General features: G+C 39.0%; 1 protein-coding gene across 6 annotated transcripts; it reads left to right on the top strand.

Moving 5' to 3' along the window:
- Positions 1-312: 312 nt before the first annotated feature.
- LOC138962229 (protein FAM228B-like) lies at positions 313-23,414 on the top strand. 6 transcript variants are annotated; one of them, XM_070333964.1, is made up of 9 exons: positions 316-759; positions 4,366-4,542; positions 5,042-5,056; positions 7,203-7,280; positions 10,010-10,207; positions 10,879-10,959; positions 17,018-17,250; positions 20,516-20,592; positions 22,615-22,755. In XM_070333964.1, exons 1-9 carry the CDS (start codon positions 655-657, stop codon positions 22,617-22,619), a joined length of 969 nt encoding a protein of 322 aa, XP_070190065.1. In that variant the 5' UTR covers positions 316-654; the 3' UTR covers positions 22,620-22,755. The 6 variants fall into 6 exon arrangements, with proteins under 6 accessions (XP_070190063.1, XP_070190062.1, XP_070190065.1 ...); XM_070333961.1 differs by lacking the exon at positions 20,516-20,592 and having other exon boundaries at positions 314-759; positions 22,615-23,414; XM_070333962.1 differs by lacking the exons at positions 5,042-5,056; positions 20,516-20,592 and having other exon boundaries at positions 313-759; positions 22,615-23,414.
- Positions 23,415-27,888: the final 4,474 nt, after the last annotated feature.

Raw genomic sequence — 27,888 nt, 5'->3', positions numbered from 1 at the left:
ACACACTTGCACTTCGCCAACATGTTAATAATGGTCAATTCATTGATCGCTGAACATTATTGGAAGAAGAAGAAGAAGAAACACACTGAACACAAGTATTTGCCGCTTTTTCAAAACTTTAAAGCAAGACCAACATTCACACAAAGACTTTTTATTCGAAAGGTCGTGGCTCAACTTGGGAAAAACGTCAAAAAACTGAAATAAGAAGTAAAATAGCACAGTACAAACCTTTTTAGCTTGTGTTTCCAATGAAAACAGGAAGTAGCAAGTTACTTCCCTTGGTCGTAAAAGCGAAACTACAGAGGGCCGACTACAGACAGAGTAGCGTCCCGCTCCGTTGCCAAGGCAGTGCAACATCAACTTTGCCGCGCATCAACTAAGATCGATAGCAAAGTTGAGAATGGAATAGCAAGTAGCCAAAGTCTGGCTAAACGTAAAGCCGATTGTGCCTCCGTCACATTTGACGTGCATTTGGAAAGAACACAAACATTCTCCTTGTTTCTATGTGACGTCATAGTTGACATGATGGCCGACGGACAGACTTTGCTGACAGGAGACCACTGGTAGTGCTCGGGGCATTTTGTTTAGTACTAAGGGAGGGAGAACACAATTTTTGATTAGATTTTGCAGAATACAAAAGGAACAGCGTAAAAAATGAGTTCCCTGCTGTGTGTCAAAAGCCTGGATGGAAAAGTGGAGATGCATAACAAAACGGTTGCAGAAGATCTTGCTGTGGAAGATGACACTATGCCAAGAAGTGTAAGTTTTTTTTTTAGACAAATCATAGCTCTAAAGTTCATGTGTGCATGCAGTATGATTTGACCGTACCTTTGCTCCGATCACTGTACATGTGTGTATGTGTGTGTGTGTGTCTCCTTTCCGTGACAGATTCTTTCGGTTTATCTTCTCATTACATTTAGTCAAGTTTTGACTAAATGTATTAACGTAGACTAGAGGGGGGAATCGAGACGAGGGTCGTGGTGTATGTGCGTGTGTGTCTGTGTGTGTGTGTAGAGCGATTCAGACTAAACTACTGGACCGATCTTTATGAAATTTGACATGAGAGTTCCTGGGTATGATATCCCCAGACGTTTTTTTTCATTTTTTTGATAAATGTCTTTGATGACGTCATATCCGGCTTTTCGTGAAAGTTGAGGCGGCACTGCACTGTCACGCCCTCATTTTTCAACCAAATTGGTTGAAATTTTGGTCAAGTAATCTTCGACGAAGCCCGGACTTCGGTATTGCATTTCAGCTTGGTGGCTTAAAAATTAATTAATGACTTTGGTCATTAAAAATCTGAAAATTGTAAAAAAAATAAATAAATTATAAAACGATCTAAATTTACGTTTATCTTATTCTCCGTCATTTGCTGATTCCAAAAACATATAAATATGTTATATTTGGATTAAAATCAAGCTCTGAAAATTAAAAATATAAAAAATATTATCATAATTAAATTGTCGAAATCAATTTAAAAACACTTTTATCTTATTCCTTGTCGATTCCTGATTCCAAAAACATATAGATATGATATGTTTGGATTAAAAACACGCTCAGAAAGTTAAAACGAAGAGAGGTACAGAAAAGCGTGCTATCCTTCTCAGCGCAACTACTAAACCGCTCTTCTTGTCAATTTCACTGCCTTTGCCATGATAGGTGGACTGACGATGCTACGAGTATACGATCTTGCTGAAAAATTGCGTTGCGTTCAGTTTCATTCTGTGAGTTCGACAGCTACTTGACTAAATGTTGTATTTTCGCCTTACGCGACTTGTTTTTCTTCTTCTTCCAAGTCATAAACTGGGTCCTTTTATACGTTTTAAGTTCAGTGAGTGGATCTAAATAAGATTGCGTATGCATAGTCATTGGCACAGGCACATATTTAAACACAATATACATAGAAGGAACAGTTAAAGTCTGTGTGAATGCAAAAAGATTAACCATAAGTATAATATCATGCCATAAGGCATAAGTATAATAAGATTACTTTTTTGTGCAGCGCTTCAGCATTAAATTTAAAGAAGTATTGTTATTTAAAGATTTATTTTTTCTGAAAACTAACTACAAAATTTGTAGCTTAAATTATTTGATTATATACGTACTTAAATTTAGTCCACTAAAAAAAAAGGGGCATGCGGTGCAATATGGTTATAATCACTGAGGTATACCAGGGCCATTAATGTAAAGGTCACAAACTACAACAAAACTCTGATTGTAGTTTGTAACCAGGAAATGATTATTTACCATATCAACTTAAGGTCTATAGATGTTTGTATAAGGTCTATGCCAGGCCGCAATGATTCTTACTTACTGGCCATAGTTCCGGCCATTTTGTGATTGCCACTGGCACTTGTTTGAATAAATATTTTCATGCTCCAAGACTTCAGCAGTGCTTTATCATTTGCAACCAATGTACCAGAGAGTATCTTTCAAAAGAAGGTGCAGCCCCTCTACAGTGACATAATAGGCAGAGAGTGGTCACTCCCTGGAAGAAAAGAAAAAGAATTATTGCAAAGGGAAAAAAAGAGAGAAGAAAGCATCTTACACTTGTAGTTCATGTTTTCAGGCTTTTTTCTGTATCCTTTGCATTTTTTTCCTTTGATTATTTTGTTTATTTTTTATTTATGTTTTTTTCATTCAGACTTCTGTTTGATCACATCATTACTGACTTTCGTTTCCTCTCAATAACAGTTGTCTGTAAAAAAAAACCACCATATTAATGAAAAGTTGTTCAATAAGATGTGTTCCAATCTTAGTTAAAACAAAACAAAAACACTAACAATAACTTCTGGTTCTGGTATGGTACGTCGCAGGAGCCAAGTTGACTATATATATGCGATGGGACTGGTGGGCACAGCGGCCTAAAAAGAGGAGGAGGGAGGAGGGAGGTTTCCTATGGCAGTAGAAAAGGCTTTTGCTGATGTGCAGCCTATCACCTCCTCGCTTAGATGGTTCCACTCCTGAGCTGTCTTTACAAAAAATTAGTATCTGAACAGTTCAGTTCGGCAGTGTGGTATGGTTAGGCCTTTAGAGTTGTTGATGGCCTGCCTCTCGATCACATTGTTGGAACTGTAGTCGCTAAACTGTGTTGGCTTCACCCTCCTGCGGGTCTGTTTTGCAGGGGTGAGGAAGTTTTCGGGGGGGGGGGGGGGGGGGGGAGTGCTGGTATCTGCCCTGTGGATATTTTGAACAGTGTTGTAAGTCTATGTTGGCGCCGTCGTTCTTGGAGTGTTGTGAGCTCGATGTCCTTTAGCATCTTGGTGACAGAGCCAGGCTCTCTAGACTTATAGTCCTTGGTGATGAACCTGGCTGCTCTCTGTTGTACGCGCTCTAGTCGTTCAATGTCTTGCTTCAGGTGGGGATCCCACACAACTGCAGCATACTCTAGGGTTGATCGTACCAGGGCAATGTATGCTGTGCGTCTGCAGGTCTGTGGGCAGTTCCGTAGATTTCGGCGGAGGAATCCAAGAGTTGATGATGCTCTGTTGCTGGTGGTCGTCACATGTGGTGACCACTTTAGGTCGGATGAAATTTGGACACCGAGATAGGGGCTCTTGTCAACTTGCTTGAGGGTTGTTCCATTAATCATTTAAATAGAATAGCAAATAAAACAAAAGAAAGGCAGACACAGTATTATTATTTATAACCGCCAGGCACAGGTATTCCACAGCAGGTTGAGATTAAAAATGAGTGATCTGCAACAAGACTTAGTAAACCAACACCTCTCTGATAATTTAGAATGCACGTGTGGAGTATGCCCGGAAGATGCTGAACATTTCTTGTCCAAAATTTAAAGAACATAGAACTATTTTATCCAATAGTCTGCCAATGCGCGCTCTAGATGGCAAAACACTCTTGTTTGGAAATACTGATTTAACTATATCTTTGAACACGAAAATATTTTCTGTTGTACAAGATTATGTTATGTCAACTGATTGCTTTCAGCTGAAATTATATTAACGGTGACTGCAATCGATGTAGCAAAGCATTCTCTCTCTCTCTCTCTCTCTCTCTCTCTCTCTCTCTCTCTCTCTCTCTCTCTTCATTATATTTATATAAAAAAATAATGAAATATTGTGAAACTAGGTGTTGAAGTTACCACTTGTTCGCCATTTTCTGTTATCTGAATGTGTGTTGATTATCATTTTAGAACGTGTACATAAGCAGTCTGCTTGTTAACGTTCTTAATGTTGTTATTGTTTGTTGTTGTATGAAAGAAAAGGAATAAAACACGCTTAAAACAAAGGCAGACAGACGGACAGATTGACACAAGCATGCACACACTCATGTACACAGAAGAAGACAAAGAACAGTGTTATAAATACATTGAAACCATTAAAGGCTCTTTGGTTTTGTTTCCAGTTTATGCCGATGAAGAGCGCAGCAAAGAGAACCTCCAAGAAAATATCTAAGCGGCCCATGTCGACACCAAACTTACAGACAGACAACACTGCCCCTGGTATGGATGCTGGATATCTCATCAACAACACCCTGAAGATGCAGGACTGGATTGGCAAAAAGCAGGCCACGGACCTCCAGGTAGAGGGAGAAATTCCTTGTTGTCTGTTGAAAGAAGGAGAGTGATAGACAGCAGGAATGAATATATATATATATATATAGAGATCAATCAGATCAAAAAGGCATATTTTTGTGTATATATTTGCTGTTTACATACATCTTTCAACTTAGTGTCATATGATGGACAGGGACAAAGAAAGATAGTAATAAAGAAACAAACAAAGATACAAAGAACCAAACAAACAAACAAACAGGCAATAAACAAGTAGAAAAATAAGGAAGAAAAGGAACAAATGAACATTTTAAATTCTATTGTGATTTTGTTAAGTACATTATTTTGTCTACTGTCAGTTGTTTAACTCTTTACTGGAAACAAGTAATGGCATATGAATCATGAGTTAAGTTGTAGAAGGAGTACTGTGTGTATGTGTGTGTGTATGTGTGTGTGATACTTTATAAAATGAATCTTTGAAGGTTGCTGGTGTGAAATGTGTATCACAAATTTTGTTTATCGGTAAAGACAAGAACACAACGGGTAACAAAGAGAGTTTCGTTGAAGTTGCTTTTGTGTTGATTTTTGCCCTGTGTTGTTTCTATGTATTAATATTGTTTGATCCACATTGTTTGCTGTGAACTTGCTTGCTTCTTCCGCACATTACATATTGGGCAAAGGTTTATATGCTTGGCTGAGTTCTGCCAGTTTTATACTATCAGACATTGCGTTCAATATATTCTTTATATTTTTAAAATTAATGTGCAACTGGCGTACTAACAGCCATTTTCTGTCGTGTTATAACTAATATGTTGCTACCTTTTTCTTGTTCCCAACCCCATCATCTCCCCATCCCAGCCCCAAGGAAAACAAAAGGAAGGAGAAAAAGAATACAAAGAGTGAAAAATTCAGTACCGTCCTCTTTTGGAACCACATTAGATTTAAAATATTTTAAAATTGTCATGAAAATGTTTGAGGTTTTTAAAATGATTTTACAGGTATGTAGTTAAGCAAGGTGACATATTAACATGTTTTACAATTGTGATTGCATTTAATTGTTGCCATGTGTGAGTTTTGCATTTGTTCATATACAGACCATGTATTGACATTTTAACACTCATCAATGTGCACAGAACCAATTTGCAAGAAACCAAATAATCAAAAATATGTAATCAGTCATTATCTAATCACTATTGATTTGATTAAATCTTGAAGCTTCAACTAATATGGACAACTGGAATCTTGACTTTCTTATTTTTCAAATCTAACAAACACACCCAAAGTTGTGATTGCAATTTCGTATGAGAAAAATATAATTTCTGGCACTGTTTAAGTATCCATCAAATTAGTACTGTGGTGCCTGTGATGTGTGGCCCCAACGATGAGAGGAGATCTCCCAATAAAAGACACCTTCAGTTGTCCCTTTGTCTATTATCTTGATCACAATATGCCTGTCATGAAAAGACACCTGCAATGTGGTCCAAACGGTGTCCTTTAATCACAGGTACATGTACCTCTGTTTTATTAAAAAGTTAGTTAAGATGACAAGGAAAACAAAGTGATAATTATGTGTTCAGTCGAACCTGTCGAAGGACAAGTCATTGGACAGACCAAGAGGGGTCGTCATAGACAGGTTGTCATAATGGAAAGGAAAACGATGTAGACAAATTAACTCGTAAGGGGCCCGCTCCTTTGGGGTGGTCGTAATGGGCAGGTGGTCATTATCGGCAGGTTCGACTATACCAGTATTTGAATGTTTGCTTGTGAAACTAAAGAAAAAAAATAAAAAACACAGGGTGGATTTTGAAAACTTATTTTACAATAAAAAACAACAACAAAAAACAAAAACAATAACACACAACACACACACAAAAACAACTATACACCATTTTTTGACTCACATGCGAAGCAAAAGTGAGTCTATGTACTCACCCGAGTCGTCCGTCCGTCCGTCCGTCCGGAAAACTTTAACGTTGGATATTTCTTGGACACTATTCAGTCTATCAGTACCAAATTTGGCAAGATGGTGTATGATGACAAGGCCCCAAAAAACATACATAGCATCTTGACCTTGCTTCAAGGTCAAGGTCGCAGGGGCCATAAATGTTGCCTAAAAAACAGCTATTTTTCACATTTTTCCCATTTTCTCTATAGTTTTTGAGATTCAATACCTCACCTATGTATGATATATAGGCCAAAGTAAGCCCCATCTTTTGATACCAGTTTGGTTTACCTTGCTTCAAGGTCAAGGTCACAGGAGCTCTTCAAAGTTGGATTGTATACATATTTTGAAGTGACCTTGACCCTGAACTATGGAAGATAACTGTTTCAAACTTAAAAATTATGTGGGGCACATGTTATGCTTTCATCATGAGACACATTTGGTCACATATGATCAAGGTCAAGGTCTTTTTGACCCTTATGAAATGTGACCAAAATAAGGTAGTGAACCACTAAAAGTGACCATATCTCATGGTAGAAAGAGCCAATAAGCACCATTGTACTTCCTATGTCTTGAATTAACAGCTTTGTGTTGCATGACCTTGGATGACCTTGACCTTGGGTCAAGGTCACATGTATTTTGGTAGGAAAAATGTGTAAAGCATGTGAGTCGTATGGGCTTTGCCCTTCTTGTTTGTTCTGAGTTGCACATCCAGTAATTGTTTAATTGACATATCTGCTGAAACAGGAGAAATCAGTGATGGAGAATATAGGAGTTCTTCAGCTGTACAGCCCCCTCTTGGATACGGAAAAGTCTTTAGTCCATGTAAATACATTTCTTTCTTTCTTTCTTTAGAAAGTAGTTAAGGCTCTCATGCTGTACTTCGGTTAGACTCGTTTGCGATTTTTATCTTCTAGATTTTCAACCTTTACTGAAACATCATCTTACTGGGTTGTATTGCTTTAAGTTTTAAATATTTGCGATATGTCAATGCCTCAGAGTAGAAATTAGCAACCACAACTTTTTTTTTCATTGCTGCGATTAGAGATATAACTTTCTTCCCTTTTAAGCTGTCTTGCAAATCACCACAGATCCATTCACTTTGACATTTAATAGGAGCATATCCTTCCACTTTGGCACACACCAAAATTCTACATCTTTGCTGTTTCCTGTGCAGTGTGGAATGAAATTGTGTAATTGACACCCATGTCAATCTGTAAAGTTTATTTGTAACAAAAAAGTTTCTATGCTCAGGAAGCAGCGGGGTTGTTGATAATTGGTATGTGTCTAAATTGAAGGATGCTCTTATCCCACCTGAAAGCCTTGCCAGATCCGTGGTGGTTTATAATGTGGTTTACACACAAAGGAAAATATCTTGTAAAAGCAAAACCTACATGTTGCAAGTATTTCTGCGAAGCCTTTCAAAACAGAAGTAGATCTGATCTGCATAACATTTACTTCAACCTGACCACATGACAAATGATTGAAAAAAAAGAAAGGAACTTTTTACAAAGCTTATGCTCAACCGAGAGTAAAGGGGAGGCGTGGACTGTTGATTTATTGAATGATAACGTATCATACAAAGCAAGTTGAAATAACGTATACAAAGCAAGTTGAAGTTAAAGGCACAGTAAGCCTCCCGTAAACCATCACAGAGCTCCCCGAGCGTCTACATATAGTACAAGCATACTTCCATTTGAACGCTCACCGAACGGGAACATGATCCTGGCTGCTTTCTGTCGAGCGTGAGAAATTTTCAAAGAATTTATTTTCGTGGACTTGGCCTCAACAGCAATGGCGCCTCGTTTTGGTGCTGGACGGCTGTTATGAATACCGGAATTCACGCCCGGACAGTAAGCCTCCCCTAAACCATCACAGATACTGTCAGGCTTTTACACACAGTACAAACACCCTTCCATTTGAACGCTCACCAAACGGGAACATCCTAGGTGCCCTACGTAAAGAGCGAGCAATTTTTAAAGAATTAATTTTGCAGATTGTCTCGAACACTTTTTGGACCCATCCTGAACTCAGGTCAAACATGAGTTACTTCCCTTCGGGTCTCATTCTATCGATGTAAACTGGCGATAGCCGTGAATCGATGATTATCAAAATGTTTTTGGACCGTGGTGCGTTTTTGCGCTAGACCTAACTTTTAAAATCTAAATAATAAATTGACAGCTTGTTACACAAACATTCTTTAATCATAAAAGAATTCTTTTTTTCATCAAGACAAGATCAGTACAATTCGAAGTTGTGAAAGTTTGAAAAAAGAAAAGCCCGGAAGCAGGGTCACGCAAGGGTCGTAGCAGACGCCGCCGGTTTATCAGTGCATATCGCCGTTCCTCTCAACAGTCAAAAGCCATCGCTAGAGTTCTTGTGAACCACAGCCGTTTGTTTCGTGCATAAAAACGTGCTATTGTAAATAGTCGCATTCAAATAACTAACTGACGACTACATTGTGAAAAAGGGAAACTGGATCACACGGGTTCACGATGGCTCAGGGGTAAGATAAACCACGCAAAAATAAATTCTTTGAAAATTGTTCGCTCTTTACGGAGGCCACCTAGGATGTTCTCAATCGGTGAGTGTTTAAATGAAAGGGTGTTTGTACTGTGTGTAAAAGCCTGACCGTATCTGTGATGGTTTACGGGAGGCTTACTGTGCCTTTAATGTGTTAAGTTTTGGAAGGCTTGCAGAAAGACTGAATTGCTGGTGATGGATACCAAATTTCCAAAGTACTGCAGAATCATTCTTCATATTAACTGTTCTCTTTCTCTCATGGGATCATCAGGTCTTCATTTCTAAATATTTTCTCTGCTAACTTTGCTGTAGTAGCTGCAGAAAGTTCTGGCCTGTATTCAGCTGTCATCCTCTCCCTGTTTATTAATCAAGCTTTCATTTTTTCTATCAGCTTTCTTTTTGCTTTCTTTCTCATCCATGTAAGGCCCTTGCATTTTAACCCACAAAGCTAAAGTTGCACTGAAAAAAGGTAGCATATTTCAAGTTCTATCATCTTTTGTGTATCAACGAGGATTATATTGTTTTAGTTACCAAAGCTGAGAACATGGAAGTTGGGGAGGGGTGGTTTGTGGCGATGGGTTAGGGGAGGTGGTGAGTGTTATACTAAGACAAAACAGTAGATCATTGATCCGGCTACATATGAGTGAGAAAAGGAAACTTAGGGCTTTAGTTTTTTGGGGGCGTGTGAGGTTTGTATTTTAGTGTCACTGCATGTTTGCAAGGAAAGAAATGACAAGGAAGGTATTTTCAGTGCACCTGTAGCATCCCAAATTATGCATGGTGGATGGAGCAAAAATTGATATACCCTTTCTGCATAAAACCTAACCCTTGCTCAGCCAATGCTCCCTGCTTTATTTCCGACATCTCCTTCATGTATTTTTTCCATCATGATTTCCTCCCTTCCCTTGCATGTTGTATCTTCCACAGTAGGCTCAGTCTGTAGATATAATCATATAACACCCTTTCAATACATTTTTTTTTCCAGCTCTGCATTATAATCTGACATATAGTACTCCCTTAATTAACAACAGGATCTCAATGAGTACCTTGAGCACACAGACCTTCTGGAGCTGCGGAAGAGGGAACTTCTGCACAAGAACTGGAACGAGAAAGTGTACGAGCCAATCCGACGACAGATTCTGGCGGCCATGAATGGCCAGGATTGGACGGAGAAGGACCGACGCAGACGAGAACTCCATTGCCAGTATCTGGAGCATGTCAACAGGAAGGTGAGTCAATGTTGGCCAAGTTTGTTCATACAGTGCACCCTCCTTCCCCCAACCTCCTTCCCTTGTAAGACTCCTGAATTTAAAACTTGTCTCCTTTTCAGACCTTGCTTTTTCACATATTTTTCTTAACATGTGTAAATTTATTTCCATTTAATAACTCCCTCAATTGAAAGACCTGATGTTTGTCAGATTTTTAGTTGATGGTAGAGGGAGGTTCCACCGTAATGTCGCAAGTTTGAGCAAAAGTTCCTCTTAATTGCCATGATAGCTCAGTGGAACAAAGTTGTCTACCTGTAGACTTAATTGTCTGTGAATTTTGAAGAGCTGCATATGACAAGGTTTGACTGCTATATGTTTTTGTGTGCTGTTTTCCTCTTGCTGACCTTAGCACTGGAAAAGCAGATTCTTGTTTTATGGGGCATTGATTTGGCCAGAACATATACTCCTGATTTGACAGTTGCCAAGGTGACAGTTCTTTTTGTTTTCTGTCACACGGTCACATTACGTTTGCTGGTTAATTTAGATTTTCAATCAGATTGCATGTTTTAACTGATAGGGATGCAAGGGTTTTTAATCCATGACACTAGAGATTTAAGCTTATGTGTTTCTGCACATGTTTCTTTCTTCTACTGTTGACATTTGGCTTTACAAGAAAGATATTCTGATTTCAGGGTCACGTCTTCCTTGACACCATGGACAAAGGGGAGTACTACGCTCAGGCCTTGTACTGCCATCGTCCAGCGCCAATCACAGTTAGTTGCAGTTGCTTCTACCATAGTGGCCGCCTACTTAATAAATCAGGATTTAGTCACTGGTCTTCTAACGAACTGCAGAACCTCACCTTTATGAACAGGGTACAGCGAGGAAGGATACTATTAACAGGTGCAAAACAGAAAAAAGAGGAAGTCAGAGGCATCACAGCAGATGAAAATGGGTTTAGGCAGATCGGTAGAACTGCACCAGCTATTTTTGCTGAGGACGCTTCAGCAGAAGCTAGTGATTCCAAGTGTGATACATCATGCGGATATGAAAGTGGTCTCTCTGTTGGCTCTCAAAAGATTGTTAGCCTATTACGGAGCAGAAGCAATCTTACATGTAATATTTCAACCAGCTATTTACAAACTGTACATCCTGATAGCCTTTCTCATCCTGTGGTGAGAGGACGCAAAATATCTAGCAATGACCGTATCAGATGTCGCGTGACAAAATCAGTTTCTTTTGCAGTTGTTGACCTTTCATGAATTATTCACAAGATTATTGTCAATGCTTTTAAACATTTATTGGGTTTCCAATTTTAGATCTGTAAGCAAAATAGAAGAATGACAATAATGGTCAGGGGCACATGCATTCTTTTTCTTTTCTTTGAAAATGTAGGGTTAAATTGATTTTGCCATGCTCAGGAACTGTACACTGGGCAGTATTCTTGAAGGGATAATGATTTATATTTTATGTGATAAAGTTAGGCTAATTTTGATAACGTTTTCTTATATTGCCGGAAAAAGACAAATTTGTATGTGTCTAGTGTTGAATGAAAGTTGATGATCATACATGCAACACTTCTCCTTTTATTATATTTTTTTCTTTGTGGGTGTACTAATACTTTACTGTGATAAGTTACCCTTTGATATAGTTTCCTGTCCATATTCTCTGTTTTATACAATAAAAAATCTGAAAAAGCAAAACAAATTGTAGGACTGACTTGGTCTCTGAAAACATCCCCCCCCCCCCCCCCCTTCCCCAAAATATAAACCCAACAAAACCCATAAAATAGTTAGTTTAAAATTTCTGTTACGTTTAAATTGTTTTGAATGTAATCCTTAACCTCTATCTTACCCCCCCCTTTTTTTTTAAGGAGTTTATATATATAAATATATATATATAGTTTCTTTCACAATTTCTGATGTTTTATATATATATATATATATCTATATATATATACTTGTGTCTGTCTGTGTGTGTGTCTGTCTGTGTGTGAGTTCGCGATGCACGGCCAAAGTTCTCGATGGATCTGCTTCAAATTTGGTGGGCATATTCAGGTAGACCCGGTACAGGACACAACCTGGTCGATATTTCAACACGTGCTCTCGGCGCGCAGCGCTGAACCGATTTTGGTTCCACCTCAGCTATTTTGGTTCCACCTCAGCTACCCGGGCCCCCATACCGACACACCAAAGCCAAAGTTCTCGGTGGATCTTTTTCAAATTTGGACACTGTATTCAGCTACACCCCGGACACAATATCATCGATGAGATATTTCAACACGTGCTCTCAGCGCGCAGCGCTGAACCGATTTTGTGATGTGGTCTGGCGGCTTTTGTGTATTTGTATGTACTGGCCTTCCTTTGAAAAGCCATAACAGTTCAAAAGGGCTTACAGATAAGCTATAAATTGCTCAATCCTGTTTGAGTGGAGTTCGCCTCCAAAGGTGATTAACACGGTTACATTCGTCGACAAGGATGGGACTCGATATGGTCAGGAATGGCATTATGGCCACTGAATCATTTTCGTGCTGTTCCCATTCCACGAATCTGGGAGGGACCTAAGCTTGGCGGGTCCATTGTTCGGACCCGGCGAAGCCGGCGTACGGCTCTAAGTACTTCTTCCCGGCGAAGCCGGCTACCCGGCGAAGCGGGTATTCATTCTAGTATATATTTATATATATCTATATATATATACGACTTGTGTCTGTCTGTCTGTGTGTCTGTCTGTGTGTCTGTCTGTGAGTTCGCGATGCACGGCCAAAGTTCTCGATGGATCTGCTTCAAATTTGGTGGGCATATTCAGGTAGACCCGGGACAGGACACAACCTGGTCGATATTTCAACACGTGCTCTCAGCGCGCAGCGCTGAACCGATTTTGGTTCCACCTCAGCTACCCGGGCCCCCATACCGACACACCAAAGCCGCTACACCACATCACAACGCCAAAGTTCTCGTTGGATCTTTTTCAAATTTGGACACCGTATTCATCTACACCCCGGACACAATATCATCGATGAGATATTTCAACACGTGCTCTCAGCGCGCAGCGCTGAACCGATTTTGGTTTTTGTGTTCATTTCACCATTATAAGTAACTCTTCCTTATCTTCGCCAGTGTCTTGCGTTTATCTCCCTTCCTTCGTGTGGCTTCAATCCATATTTCCGTTTGTAAGTTACTATTTTTAGAATGTCACTGCGCTGTCCACAACGCTTCCCTTGCACCCGTAAGTTGTTCTTACTGTCAAAGTCAAAAGGTCGAATCAATTTATAGCCACGCGAAAAATACACTGTCACCTATCTCTATATATTTATAGATATAGATATACATATATATATATACGTCTTCTCTGTGTGTTTGTGTGTGTGTGTGGGCAAAAACCTGTGGATTGTAGAGTTCTGTTTGTGATGGGGTCTAGCGGTTTTTGTCTGTCTGTATGTTCTGGCATTTGAGAAGCCACAGCAGATAATATAGGGCTAAGAAATAAGCTCTAAAATTCTCAATCCCGTTTGACAGGACTTCGCCTTCAAAGGTGATTGAGGTGAACCGCCACGCTGTCTGTCTCTGTCTCGCGATTCACCCCGGCAAAGCCGGGTATTCCTCTAGTATATATATATATATATATATATATATGGTTTGGAAGGTACAGATTTTTCACGAAAGAAGCAAAACTTTTGTGTACAATTTTAACAAACCTGATAAATTTGTTACATTATGCATTGCTTGTGTGACAGGGAGACTACCGTCGCCCTTCACAGCAGACTCTGCAGAGTTGTTCGCCTTAGAAGTTGTGAGCTATTTATAGCTCGCAAGGCAACACCTGTGGATTGTAGAGTTCTGTTTGTGATGGGGTCTGGCGGCTTTTGTCTCTCTGTATGTTTATGGATTTCTTTGCGAATGCATAACAGTTTTTATAGGGCTTAGAATAAGCTCTAAAATTCTCAATCCTGTTTGATTGGACTTCGCCTCCTAAGGTGATTGTGGTGTTTCGGCACACTGTTACATTTGGCGTCGTCAACAGGGATGGGACTCGACATGATATGTTCAGGAATGGCGTTATGGCTACTGAATCATTTTTCGTGCTGTTCCCATTCCACGAACCTGGGAGGGACCTAAGCTTGGCGGGTCCATGGTTCGGAACTTTGGGGACAAAGTTCATTCAAACGGGGGCGAGTGTGACAGGGAGACTATAACCGTTGCCCTTCACAGCAGACTCTGCAGAGTTGTTCGCCTTAGAAGTTGCGAGCTGTGGATTGTAGAGTTCTGTTTGTGATGGGGTCTGGCAGCTTTTGTCTCTCTGTATATGTTCATGGATTCCTTTGCGAATGCATAACAGTTTTTATAGGGCTTAGAATAAGCTCTAAAATTCTCAATCCTGTTCGATTGGACTTCGCCTCCAAAGGTGATTGTGGTGTTTCGGCACACTGTTACACTTGTATTTCTAAATAAAGTGTACCAGAGAGTATAGAAATCGTGTTGAAGATGAGGATGATAATATTTATATCTCTGTTGATTTTATTCATTCAGGAGAGGGAGAGGGGGGGCTTTGTGTGTGAAGAGATAGTTTTAAATGAATACAGGTTGGTACATAAACTTGCTTCAGGCTCATATTTATTTGTGTGACACTGAATCTAAGTTTTTCAAAATTGTGCATGAAATATTAAACACCCCCCCCCCCCCCCAAAAAAAAAAAAACAACAACCCCAAAACAAGTCGCGTAAGGCGAAATTACTACATTTAGTCAAGCTGTGGAACTCACAGAATGAAACTGAACGCACTGCATTATTTCACAATGACCGTAGTCCGCCGCTCGTGCAAAACGCAGTGAAATTAACGAGCCTGTTTAGCGCGGTAGTGGTTGCGCTGTGCTGCATAGCACGCTTTTCTGTACCTCTCTTTGTTTTAACTTTCTGAGCGTGTTTTTAATCCAAACATATCATATCTATATGTTTTTGGAATCAGGAACCGACAAGGAATAAGATGAAATTGTTTTAAAATCGATTTCGGAAATTTTATTTTAATCATAATTTTTATATTTTTAATTTTCAGAGCTTGTTTTTAATCCGAATATAACATATTTATATGTTTTTGGAATCAGCAAATGATGAAGAATACGATAAACGTAATTTTGGATCATTTTATAAAAAAAATTTTTTAATTACTGTAACCGAGTGCCGAAACACCACAATCACCTTTGGAAGCGATCAAGTCCAATCAAACAGGATTGAGAATGTTAGGGCTAATTTCTTTGCACTATAAAAACTGTTATGCAAACCCGAAGGTTTCCATAAACATACAGAGAGACAAAAGCCGCCAGACCCCATCACAAACAGAACTCTACAATCCACAGGTGTGCCTACTTCTAAGGCGAACAACTCTGCAGAGTCTGCTGTGAAGGGCGACGGTAGTCTCCCTGTCACATAACAATTTTCAGATTCTTTCTTTATTTGGTGTTTAACGTCGTTTTCAATCACGAAGGTTATATCGCGACGGGGAAAGGAGGGGGGGGGGGGGGGGGGGGGGGGGGGGGGAGATGGGATAGAGCCACTTGTCAATTGTTTCTTGTTCACAAAAGCACTAATCAAAAATTTGCTCCAGGGAATTTTCAGATATTTAATGACCAAAGTCATTAATTAATTTTTAAGCCTCCAAGCTGAAATGCAATACCAAAGTCCGGCCTTCGTCGAAGATTGCTTGGCCAAAATTTCAATCAATTTGATTGAAAAATGAGGGTGTGACAGTGCCGCCTCAACTTTTACAAAAAGCCGGATATGACGTCATCAAAGACATTTATCGAAAAACTGAAAAAAACCATCTGGGGATATCATACCCAGGAACTCTCATGTCAAATTTCATCAAGATCGGTCCAGTAGTTTCCTCTAAATCGCTCTACACACACACACGCACAGACAGACAGATACACATACACCTCGTCTCGATTCCCCCTCTATGTTAAAACATTTAGTCAAGTTGTAAAAAACCAACCAAACAAACAAACAAACAAAAACACACACCCAAACAAACAAACACACAAACAAACAAACAAACAAACAAACATGTATTCGTTGTTATATATATATTTGAATTCTGATCTCATGCATCTTGGGAGGTATAATGTTTTAAATGTTCACAGATTTAGCAGGATGTCATGGTTTACTTTTGGTTTGAAGTTTTCCTTTTCTTGATGTTAGCCTGGGTTTCAAGTGTCTGTTTTTAAGGATATTCTTTGAGTGAACTGTTTGGTTATTTATTATTTGCAATTAGATTTATGGCATCATGAAACTGCTTGCTATCATGTTACAAAATTATATGTTGAAAGTTTCTATGTCCACATGTGCTACCCAATAATTATTGTTACTTTTTGTTTACTTTTTATTTATCGAGAGTTTTGTTACAACCAAAGTTGTTGGTTTATTTTATCTCGCAGATCAGATTTCTGCAAGTTTATATCTATTGTAAGTAAATTTTTATGATTTGAAAATGTAAAACTGAACTGTTATATTTTCATTTACTAGACAGTTACCCAGATTTAACAGTTGTCAGTCGATATATTGAATAATGATGACAGATACATGTGCCACTTAATTTTGTTTGTTTTCTGAGAAACAATTTGATTGAAATAGATTAGTCTGCTAATGATAATAAATGGATTTCAGTCACACACAAAAAAGAAGAGAATTTGGAGGTAATATGTTCTGAGGAGATCATCTCAGTTAAACGAAAAGGAAATCAGTATATGACGAGTGCAGAGATAACGTTATATTGTAAATAGTCTTTTTTTTTTACACTGTGTATTGCAAACTGAAAAAGTAACCTTTGCCTCACTGCACAGGTGCAAACTGAGACCTTGAATGATCCGCTGCTGGCACAAGGTCGCAAGCGCAGTCAAGAGGATCAAACAATTCTTCGATGCACAACAGGGGAGGTGTACTCACATGACGATATAGACCAAGTCAAGTTGCCTCCCTTGCCACTCGTCCCACATGGACGACACGGAACAGACAGTATCACCTGGTTAGAAATGCCATTAGGCAACATCGAAAGCACTCCTCGCAAAGCCAGCAGGTATGTTTTGTCAGTCTACTTTGTACTCTTGTTCAGTGGATTGCTAGGATTCAGGTATTCTTCTCAAATATTCACGAAAATGATACAAACGATCTTCAGGGGCGGATCACATCATTTTTAAGGGGGGGTTTCCAAATTTCTTTTAGGGACAATTCGACGAAGCGTTTAGTTGAGGGCGCCAATCGTTCGAACCTCCTAAGGGAGTCCGGAAAATGTTGATAAAACAATGAAAATGGAGCAATCTGGTGCAATCTGAGCCAGGAAACTTCTCTCCAAATAGTACATTAACACTTTCGTGACGGGATGCGACTATATTAGTAATAACGCTGCAACGCCCACGGACGGGAAGCGACTATTTTAGTATTAGACATACAAGGTACACGACTCGTGATTGCTTCCCGGTTTTTGAAGCTTGCAGTAAATTGAGTTGTTTCCCTTGATACACGTGGTTTTCTCTTCCGGCTTGATCAAATTAATGCAGATTTGCGTGGTGTTTTCGAACAAAAAAAATGAATCGAAGGCGAGCCTTGTCACGGGAGGAGATTCTCCGGATGTTGGATCTTGAGGATCCTGTAGATCATGATACATCGTGTCGTTTTAGCCTCAAGAAAGCGATAATAGCAGTGATATTGAGGAAGAAACAGTCCCGTTGTTGCTAGTACGAGTCGGCAACTACACGTGGTAGGGGGTGATACTGCTAGACGAACATGTATCTCGGAATCGTGCAGGAGCTATGGGGGCGTGGCAGCACTGATAACAATGGATGGCTGGAGCCTTCAAATCCTTTTGGAATTGTTCATAGGTGGACAGTTGGTACTTTGTTGTGAAAATGTGACTTATATTCAATATGGATTACCTAGACATCATTTGGTGAGTGTTACAGTTTTGTTTCATTTGAGTCAGGATGCTGTGAGTGAATGCGTGATTTGCTTGTTTTTTTCTTTGTACTGTCTCCTTATTTCTGTGTACAATGTTAACAATATTTCAGCTAATTCATAGGTTTTACACCTTGTTTGGTTATAACATTATTAATAATACTTTCTGTTAAAAAATAACTTTTAAAAAAAGCAGTGGAAAATAAAACACACACAAAAAAACGTTAAAAAACACAAATTATCCCCCTTTCACCCCCCTTTCACCCCCCTTTGCTAAAACAAATCGCGTGACAAACTTATAAATAGCACGACTGAACGGGGCATCCATTTTTGAATTAGTACACAAAATTTGGTGGTGATTGGACTTAATTCAAGCTTGCTAGACAGATTTCTTTACAGTTACTGATTTTTGGGAAGTTTCTTGGTGGCAAGCTTGGGCAGGCAGGACGTTAACGCCGTGGCAGTGCTAGTCACAATAGTGTTAAAGAAGACAAATTTGGATCTAAACAAGGACAATTGACCGATCTGTTGCAATCTGAGCCAACAAAGTACCCAACTTCTTTTCAAAACCCTCACTAAAAAGACAAATACCGGCTTCTAGGGGGGTAAAAATCGAGGAAAATGGAGCAGTTTGGTGCAATCTGAGCCATCAGTTTCTTTAGTTTCCATTTTTTTTTTTAACCCCCCTGGATCCGCCCCTGATCTTTCATCAGATACTCCCTTTCTCTTTTCCTTCTGTTTTTTTCTTCTTGTTTCTAATATGCTCATTACTTTGCATGTTTTGTATATCAACACTTTTTTTCTTTTTTCCCCCTCCTCTTTCTTTATTCTCCTGTTCTTGTTCTTTTCCTTTTACACGTTCCTTTTTCCCTTTTACTTTCCTTTTTCCCTTTCACATTCAATTTTTGTTATGCTTCATTTTATTCTCTCTTATCTGTTTTTTTAAGGCGTTTACCTTGTTTGTGTTTCTGGTTCATTTTTAAAAAGCCACTCCTCTACTTCAGTTCTTTTAATTTGACATCTGTCAACTGAAGGGTTTGTTTTAAAGGGTTAATCTCAACTACATACTGTGCTTTTTGTTGGTACCCTGTCATTTTGTGAATGATTGCTATAGAGTACTACAATCAAAAATATTGATGAATTAATCTTTTTTGAAGAATCATTATGTCGAGACACCACTTATGACATATTTACACATATACACACAACGTCCATCCTCATACCGCACAATCTAAGACTTAACTCTGGTAGTAACAGTTCCAACATTTATTGAACTGGTATATACACATGTGTATCCACACATCAACAAACTCCCCTGACTGGAATATTTGGAACAGATTCTTCACTTTAATTTCAATTAATTCAAGTTTGAAATTAACAGGAAACAAGTCGCGTAAGGCGAAATAACAACATTTAGTCAAGCTGTCGAAGTCACAGAATGAAACTGAACGCACTGCTTTTTTCACCAAGACCACATACTCGTAGTTTTGTCAGTCCTCCGCTCGTGGCAAAGGCAGTGAAATCGACAAGCCATGCAGAATAGTGCGGTAGTGGTCGCGCTGAGCAGGATAACACGCTTTTCAGTATGTCTATTCTTTTTAGCTTACTGAGTTTGTTTTTAATCCAAACATATCATATCTATATGTTTTTGGAATCAGGGACCGACAAGGAATAAGATGAAATTGTTTTTAAATCGATTTCGGAAATTTAATTTTGATCATAATTTTTATAATTTTAATTTTCAGAGCTTGTTTGTAATCCAAATATAACATATGTATATGTTTTTGGAATCAGAAAATGACAAAGAATAAGATGAAATTGTTTTTGGATCATTTAATAAAAAAATAATTTTAATTACAAGTTTCCGATTTTTAATGACCAAACTTATTCATTAGTTTTTAAGCTACCAAGCTGAAATGCAGCACCAAAGTCCGGCCTTCGTCGAAAATTGCTTTGCCAAAATTTCAATCAATTTGATTGAAAAATGAGGGTGTGACAGTGCCGCCTCAACTTTTACGAAAAGCCGGATATGACGTCATCAAAGGTATTTATTGAAAAAATGAAAAAAAACGTCCGGGGATATCATTCCCAGGAACTCTCATGTCAAATTTCATAAAGATCGGTCCAGTAGTTTAGTCTGAATTGCTCTACACACGCACACGCACAGACCCACACACACACACACCACGACCCTCGTCTCGATTCCCCCTCTATGTTAAAACATTTAGTCAAAACTTGACTAAATGTAAAAAGCGCCTGTTTTCGGACCGTACATGTATAATGTACTTAGATTTTTTAATAAAAAAAATGTATTTTGACAATTTAGCTGCAGCATATTAAACTGATTTCTCCACATTAAACCAAGTGATGGTGATATAATTCCTCGCTAGATCCAGGCACCAAACGCCGACTGGAAAGACACCACGTGTTAGGCCTTTGGTCATTCCACGACTGCATATAGAGATTTGTAAATCCACTTTTAAATTTTTTAGCCAAGATTATTCAATAGTTGCTTCAAACACTTTATTTGGTCAATGCTTTTAAATTCTGATTCGCATGAGAAGCAAGGATATTTTTGCGTTTTCTTGTACAGTACATATTAGGTCTAGTGATTTCAGCTTCATATTTGCTGATTTAATAAATAATTAACTTGTTTTTGCTTTTCTGTTGGGTTCAAACTTCAATAGCTTTGAGTGATGGTAACTACTGTTGATATTGTTCTGATGTGAAAATGCATTTATCTGTAATCTTCTGTGCTTTTTTTGGTTTTCACAGTCTATGCCTGTATATGTCTAGTGTTTTGGTGGATCTAGTATTATTTTTCCTTTTCCAAGAGAAATATCAGGTACTGGAAATATTACCTAATAATATATTGTCCTCGATAGATGCGTTTGGTGCCTAACAAATGATTTGAGTACATGTAGATAACGTTGACTTGTAAATTAGAATTTCTGTAGGCATGCTATTTATTTATTTATTTACTTATTAATTTGATTTTGTTTTTATCACATACAAGATTGCATTCTCAATGAACTGTTGTTGGTTTGTATTTGTTTTGGGGGCTGGGGGCTGTGTTATGTGTATTGTTTGTGTGGTATTTTATTGAGTCACTTGAGAAAAAGTGACTCTATGTAATCGGTCAGTGTTAGTCTGTCTGGCCGGCCGTCCGTCCAGCCGGCCGTCCGTAGACACCACCTTAACGTTGGACTTTTCTCGGAAACTATCAAAGCGATCGGGCTCATATTTTGTTTAGTCGTGACCTCCAATGACCTCTACACTTTAACGATGGTTTCGTTGACCTTTTTCAAGGTCACAGGTCAGCGTCAAAGGAAAAATTAGACATTTTATATCTTTGACAAAGTTCATCGGATGTGATTGAAACTTTGTAGGATTATTCTTTACATCAAAGTATTTACATCTGTAGCCTTTTACGAACGTTATCAGAAAAACAAGGGAGATAACTAGCCTTTTCTGTTCGGCAACACACAACTTAACGTTGGGCTTTTCTCGGAAACTATAAAAAGTGACCGGGCTCAAATTTTATGTGAACGTGACTCATTGTGTTGTGAATAGCAATTTCTTCCTGTCCATCTGATGCCTCATATAATATTCAGAACTGCGAAAGTGACTCGATCGAGCGTTTGCTCTTCTTGTTCTTTATTGTTGTTGTTGCTTTAGTAGTCCAAGAGATTTTTAATGTGTATGATAATGCAGGTTATAACTTTGCTGCAAAGCAATGCGATGGAGTTGTTTATCTGGCCGACTTTTTGCAAGAGGACAGTAATGATGGTAGCTTTAGATGCTCAAATAGATTAGTTGAGCCTGAGATTTGAGAAGTTTGTCATCTGCAGTTGATATCTGGAATTTTGTCTGGGTTAGTCCTTGTCCTGGTTATGATCTTTGCAAAAATTCTTTCATTTTCACATGTTTGAGAGAGAGAGAGAGAGAGAGAGAGAGAGAGAGAGAGAGAGAGAGAGAACGAACGAACGAACGAACGAACGAACCAACTTTATTTTTCGAGGGTAATGGAGTAGATACAGCAAAGAGAGAGAGAGAGAGAGAGAGAGAGAGAGAGAGAGAGAGAGAGAGAGAGAGAGAGAGAGAGAGAGAGAGAGAGAGAAAGAGAAAGAGAGAGAGAGAGAGAGAGAGAGAGAGAGAGAGTTAGTTTTCTTCTGACAAAACATTATTACAGCAGTTTAGTTGCTTGTGTATATGTTGTTACGAAGCATGTCATTATGGTAAATAATTCACTTGTTACTTTCTGCAGAACAATATCGGCACCAGATCACCCCATTCAATACAGACTACAAAATTTAAAAAAAAACCCACCTTAGATGCATCACTTTTAATCTTTCATTCATGGCATAGATTCATGTATCATATTATACATTACTGTTCTCAACAAAGCAATTTTATGCTTAGAACAGAATAAGTACACATACTCTGAAAAGAATGTTCACAATTATACCTTTTTAATTTTAATCTGCAGGTTAAGAATGCAGGGCAACTGCACCCAGACCCAAATTGACTTCCACGCTTGGTCAAAGCTTGCTCACGACTCAGAGACAGCATACAAGGAGATGCAGATGCAGAGCAAACGAATGTTTGAAGAAAAGCCACCATATGGCATCCCTGCACGGCAATTTGCAAAGGCGGCGTTTGCCAATGCAACCACAAGTTCTGACCTTGGAGGAATGTGCCCTGTAAACACATGAAAACCAAAAAACTATGCACTTTATTATTTTGTTATAGGCTTAAAGTTTGGTTTGTTATTTCATCACGTCACTTTGTTTTTATTTGTTTCTTTATTTTTGTCATTTTGTTGTGGGTATTTGACTTTTTTTCCCCTCCCAAATTTGTCATGTCAGTTTTCTGAGATGAACATTTGAAAGCATTGACATTTTTATTTCTTCTTATTCCACGCTTGAGTGATGTTCTGTACGGAAAAATATGAACCACAGGAGTTAGTTTTTACTCTCATTAGAAGTTCATAAGAATTTATTTGCTGTTTACTTTTCATTGCAAATTTATGTTCTAGCTGTGAGAGAAAGTGTTCTGACGGTACATGTATTTTGTTAACTAGCATGTTTATTTATTTGCTTGATGTTGGTTTGACGCATGTACTTGTTTGCATTTGTAATCTCTCAAACTTTTTTCAAGGTATAAAATGATTCTATTCAGTATATTTTTGCTGGTGAATTGATACATAATTGTGACCCTTCACCACGGAATGAGTGGGATGTCACCTCGCAGGGTTCTGTGCTAGGCCTGATATACGTCCAGCGGGGGGGGGGGGGGGGGGGGGGGGGTAAGGTATCTGTGTGAGGGACACTGTATAAGTCACAGGCTTATAACTCGAACAGTTTTTGCTCTTTTCTAAAACGGGTTTCCCCACTGGATAGAGCATAACAAACTCTTTAACAACATGTAAAAATACAAAAATCATGCAAAGGTGATATGCGACTCATTCCGTGGTGAAGGGTTACAATTTCTGATTTGTTATTTATCGGGGCATGGATGTTAAAGGCACAGTAAGCCTCCCGTAAACCATCACAGATGCGGTCAGGCTTTTACACACAGTACAAACACCCTTTCATTTAAACACTCACCGATTGAGAACATATCCTTAGGTGCCCTCCGTAAAGAGCGAACAATTTTCAAAGAATTTATTTTTGCGTGGTTTATCTTACCCCTGAGCCATCGTGAACCCGTGTGATCCAGTTTCCCTTTCTCACAATGTAGTCGTCAGTTAGTCATTTGAATGCGACTCGATGTGAGCTTATTTACAATAGCACGTTTTTATGCACGAAACAAACGGCTGTGGTTCACAAGAACTCTAGCGATGGCTTTTGACTGTTGAGAGGAACAGCGATATGCATAAACCGTCGTCTGCTACGACCCTTGCGTGACCCTGCTTCCGGGCTTTTCTTTTTTCAAACTTTCACAACTTCGAATTGTACTGATCTTGTCTTGATGAAAAAAGAATTCTTTTATGAGTAAAGAATGTTTGTGTAACAAGCTGTCAATTTATTATTTAGATTTTAAAAGTTAGGTCTAGCGCAAAAACGCACCACGGTCCAAAAACATTTTGATAATCATCGATTCACGGCTATCGCCAGTTTACATCGATAGAATGAGACCCGAAGGGAAGTAACTCATGTTTGACCTGAGTTCCGGATGGGTCCAAAAAATGTTCGAGACAATCTGAAAAAATAATTCTTTAATTGCTCGCTCTTTACGTAGGGCACCTAGGATGTTCCCGTTTGGTGAGCGTTCAAATGGAAGGTTGTTTGTACTGTGTGTAAAAGCATGACAGTATCTGTGATGGTTTATGGGAGGCTTACTGTCCAGGCGTGATTTCCGGTATTGAATATTCATAACAGCCGTCCAGCACCAAAACAAGGCGCCATTGTTGTTGAGGACCAAGTCCACAAAAATAAATTCTTTGAAAATTTCTCACGCTCGACAGAAAGCAGCCAGGATGTTCCTGTTCGGTGAGCGTTCAAATGGAAGTATGCTTGTACTGTACTATGTAGACGCTCGGGGAGCTCTGTGATGGTTTACGGGAGGCTTACTGTGCCTTTAAAGGCATTTTGGTGTAAACTAAAAAAAAAAAGTAATGTCAATGATAATTAACAACAATATTTCTGTCGTTTTCACTTGTGTTATGGTATGTTGATGATTTTCCTCTTGCTAAATGAAATGCTATTTCCATCCTATCATTTTCACCTACATCAGTCACTGTTGTTTGTGTTTTTGTATGAATTTTGTGCCATTTTTGTCAAGTTATACAGCATTTTCATCGCTTTTTTGTACAAACCTTCTTGTTTCTTTTGTGAATTTTTTCTCTACTTTTGAATTCTTTACCTGAAGTATTAAATTAGTTGTATGGTGTAATGCAGTTAGACAGACAGACAGACAGACAGATAGACAAAGACAGATTGACGGACAGACAGGCAGCCCCGTTTTTAAAGGAGCTTGGAATTCTTTTATGATACATTGTATATTACATACAGATAGCATTAATACTTTTTATTGTTGTTTAGGCTGTAATTTACAACTTGGATGCAAGTGTTGATAATTATGCTGCTGTGATAAAGAAAGTTTTAGAATGTGTTGCCTTTTATATTCCATGCAGCCCTAAGATTTACACGTTTTGCTGCCTTCCTGTTGTTCATGACTGTAGTCTTGTTTAGTTAGACTGAAGAACAAGCACATGATTGGGTCTGTCACAAATATTTGAAGACCTATGTTTTCTGGTAGGATTTTCATATTCACTGTACAGGTATACTCTCTAAAAATGCTGAAGAACTCTGGTGTTTTGTTTCTTTTCATTTTTGTATCTTTGACACTGGTGCTGTAAAAACAGTCTTAACTGTTTCTTCAAGCACATTTTCTTTCACGGTAATTTCCCTAGTTTGGTTTTGATGTAAACGTACAAATCCAACTTGATATGAAGTATCAAAGCCTGAGATGTAAATTGCATGCTGAGGAAAGAATTGTCTAAAATACAGATATTTGGCTTCTCTTCATTCAAGCATTGTAAAACATGACTGTAAAATCCAAAATTTTAATTATAAATTTTCATTTAATTAATATACTTACCCAACTCACAAATAGCAATTAACTCTAGTTCAGTGCTGGTATCGCTGTACGCGTCCCCTTGGTAACAAGGGAGACCACTCTAAAAAAGAAAGTGATCCATCCCATAATGTCCGACTATTGCTAGTCTGACTTCCGTATGCGTGCGCATATGCCGCCAACTCGTCATTCCAAACGAAGCCCAACTCACTCTTTTTTAGACCCCAGTACCACCACAGCGGGGAGGCGGGAGGGAATAAACGTTGTGAGTTGGGTAAGTATATTAATTAAATGAAAATTTATTATTAAAATTTTGGATTTGAATTACATATCTTTACCCAACTCACAAATAGCAGATTGCTACTATAGGTGGCGGGTATATAGAGAAATAATGATATTTAGGACCTGTCCTGCGGCTACCATAACAGGTAACGCGAAACTGCCGTCCTGTCTCAAGACGTCTCTGAGGTAGAAGCTAATAAAAACCTCCTCAGACCGCCAGTAAGCCGACTCCAGTACTTCAGCCAAAACGGCCCGACCGGAGGACTGCCAAGGAGGAGGCCCATGCCCTTGCCTCAAACGTTCTAGCTATAGAGAAAGGCAAAACTGCCCTAACACCTCCAGAATATGTTAGTCAACAGGTAAACACCTGTCTGATCAACATGGAGACTCACTTGGTTAAAGTCCCTTTCGCAATATCCTTACACCTGCTGTGTTAAGTGATATCATAAAAGCTTCTGACTTTCTGACCAATTGCCGAGTCCGTGACGGGTACCTTCTGAGCGTCCTCACGGGACAAATAACCACATCAAACTCCCCAGGAGCAAGAATCCAGTGTAGCCGTCCATCTAGGTAAGGTTGACTACAAAACGTCATACCTCTACCAGAGTCGATAGACCTTCTTCCCTCCATAATACAGTGTTTAACGTCGTTTTCAACCGTTCAAGGTTAAATCACGACGGAGATGAAAGATAAGGCAAATGCCCTTTGATTCAAAGATCTAACCAGATCCGTGAAAGACAGAAAAATCCTCGAAACTCGAAATGTTAAACTGGCTCAACGTGACTCTAAAGGAACCAAACTCATGATTCAAGAATTGAAAGTGCAATTGGAAGCTGGTTGCCCCCATCACCGCTTAAATGCCGAGGTTAAATCACGACCGAGATGAAAGATAAGGCAAGTGACCTTTGATTCACTGATCTAACAAGATCCGTGCGAGTCAGAAAAATCTTTGAAACTCGAAAAGTTTAATTGGCTAAACGTGACTCTAAAGGAGCCATTCTTGCTTCATGAATTGAAAATGCAATTCGAAGCTGGTTTTCCCCATTTTCCGCTCAAATGCCAGAAAATTTCAAGAAAAACCCACAAGTCATAGATCAGTCTTTCTTAAAAGAGCTGTCTTTATTCAAAATAGCCAGAAAGCACGCTTACTCCCACTTCTCACAGAAGCTACTAGAGTAAGCTTGGCCGTTTACCGTGAAAAATAGCCAGGCTAGCCTTGAAAAAAGGGTAAAGCCAAGCTGCACCATGCCGTAACAACGTGACCGAAATCTCATAAAGTCTTAAATAAGACATGGAAGACAAAACGGAAACCCAAAAAGAAAGGTGGAAAGCCACCTGCAATAAACAGAAAGAAGAGGAGTTCTTTCCGTAAGAAAAAAGCACTTTGAACCACGCCAGTCTAAGTGGCAAGTGAACAAAACACGAAAACCCTATAGAGACTCTGAACCAAATCCAGAGTCGAGGCGGAAGCCCCTGAGTATCTCAAGGATACCCCTACAGTAGACATCCGTGTAATACGAATGTGAGAAAGCAAAGATGCCTTCTTGCCAGCCTTAAGAGGTCTGGGAACCAAGATTGCAAAGACCCGTCTGTGAGACCAAACGGTCGCCGAACAGATCTATGAAAGAGCCCTGTGAAAGCGAGGGTATCAAGCCAAAGCTAAAATAGACAACAGCCATGCAGCCTGAAGCTTTTCGTTTAGAAACAAAAAAAACCCAGGCCTGTCTAGCGCTTTCCCTTTTACCGTGAGCTTTTCTTAGTAGAGAAAACCCCGCGTGCATAGAAGCGGACTCAAAGAGAGAACTTTCAAACAAAAAAGAGATTAAAGTCTCGCCAAAAGAACAACACCTTAAAGGCAGAGGCTTACTCTTAGGTAAAAGACGGCAAAGCAACATCCTTT

This window comes from Littorina saxatilis, linkage group LG3 (genome assembly GCF_037325665.1).
Source record: "Littorina saxatilis isolate snail1 linkage group LG3, US_GU_Lsax_2.0, whole genome shotgun sequence".
Classification (NCBI taxonomy): Eukaryota; Metazoa; Mollusca; class Gastropoda; order Littorinimorpha; family Littorinidae; genus Littorina; species Littorina saxatilis.
The sequence above is the reverse complement of the archived record's forward strand: the minus strand, read 5'-3'. Positions and strand labels throughout refer to the sequence as shown.

Excerpts from the sequence above, each read along its gene's own strand:
- LOC138962229 (XM_070333959.1), top strand. The coding sequence starts at position 655 with ATGAGTTCCCTGCTGTGTGTCAAAAGCCTGGATGGAAAAGTGGAGATG. Across the intron at positions 760-4,365 it reads ATGACACTATGCCAAGAAGT|TTTATGCCGATGAAGAGCGC; the intron begins GTAAGTTTTTTT and ends TTTTGTTTCCAG. Across the intron at positions 7,281-10,009 it reads CGGAAAAGTCTTTAGTCCAT|GATCTCAATGAGTACCTTGA; the intron begins GTAAATACATTT and ends AATTAACAACAG.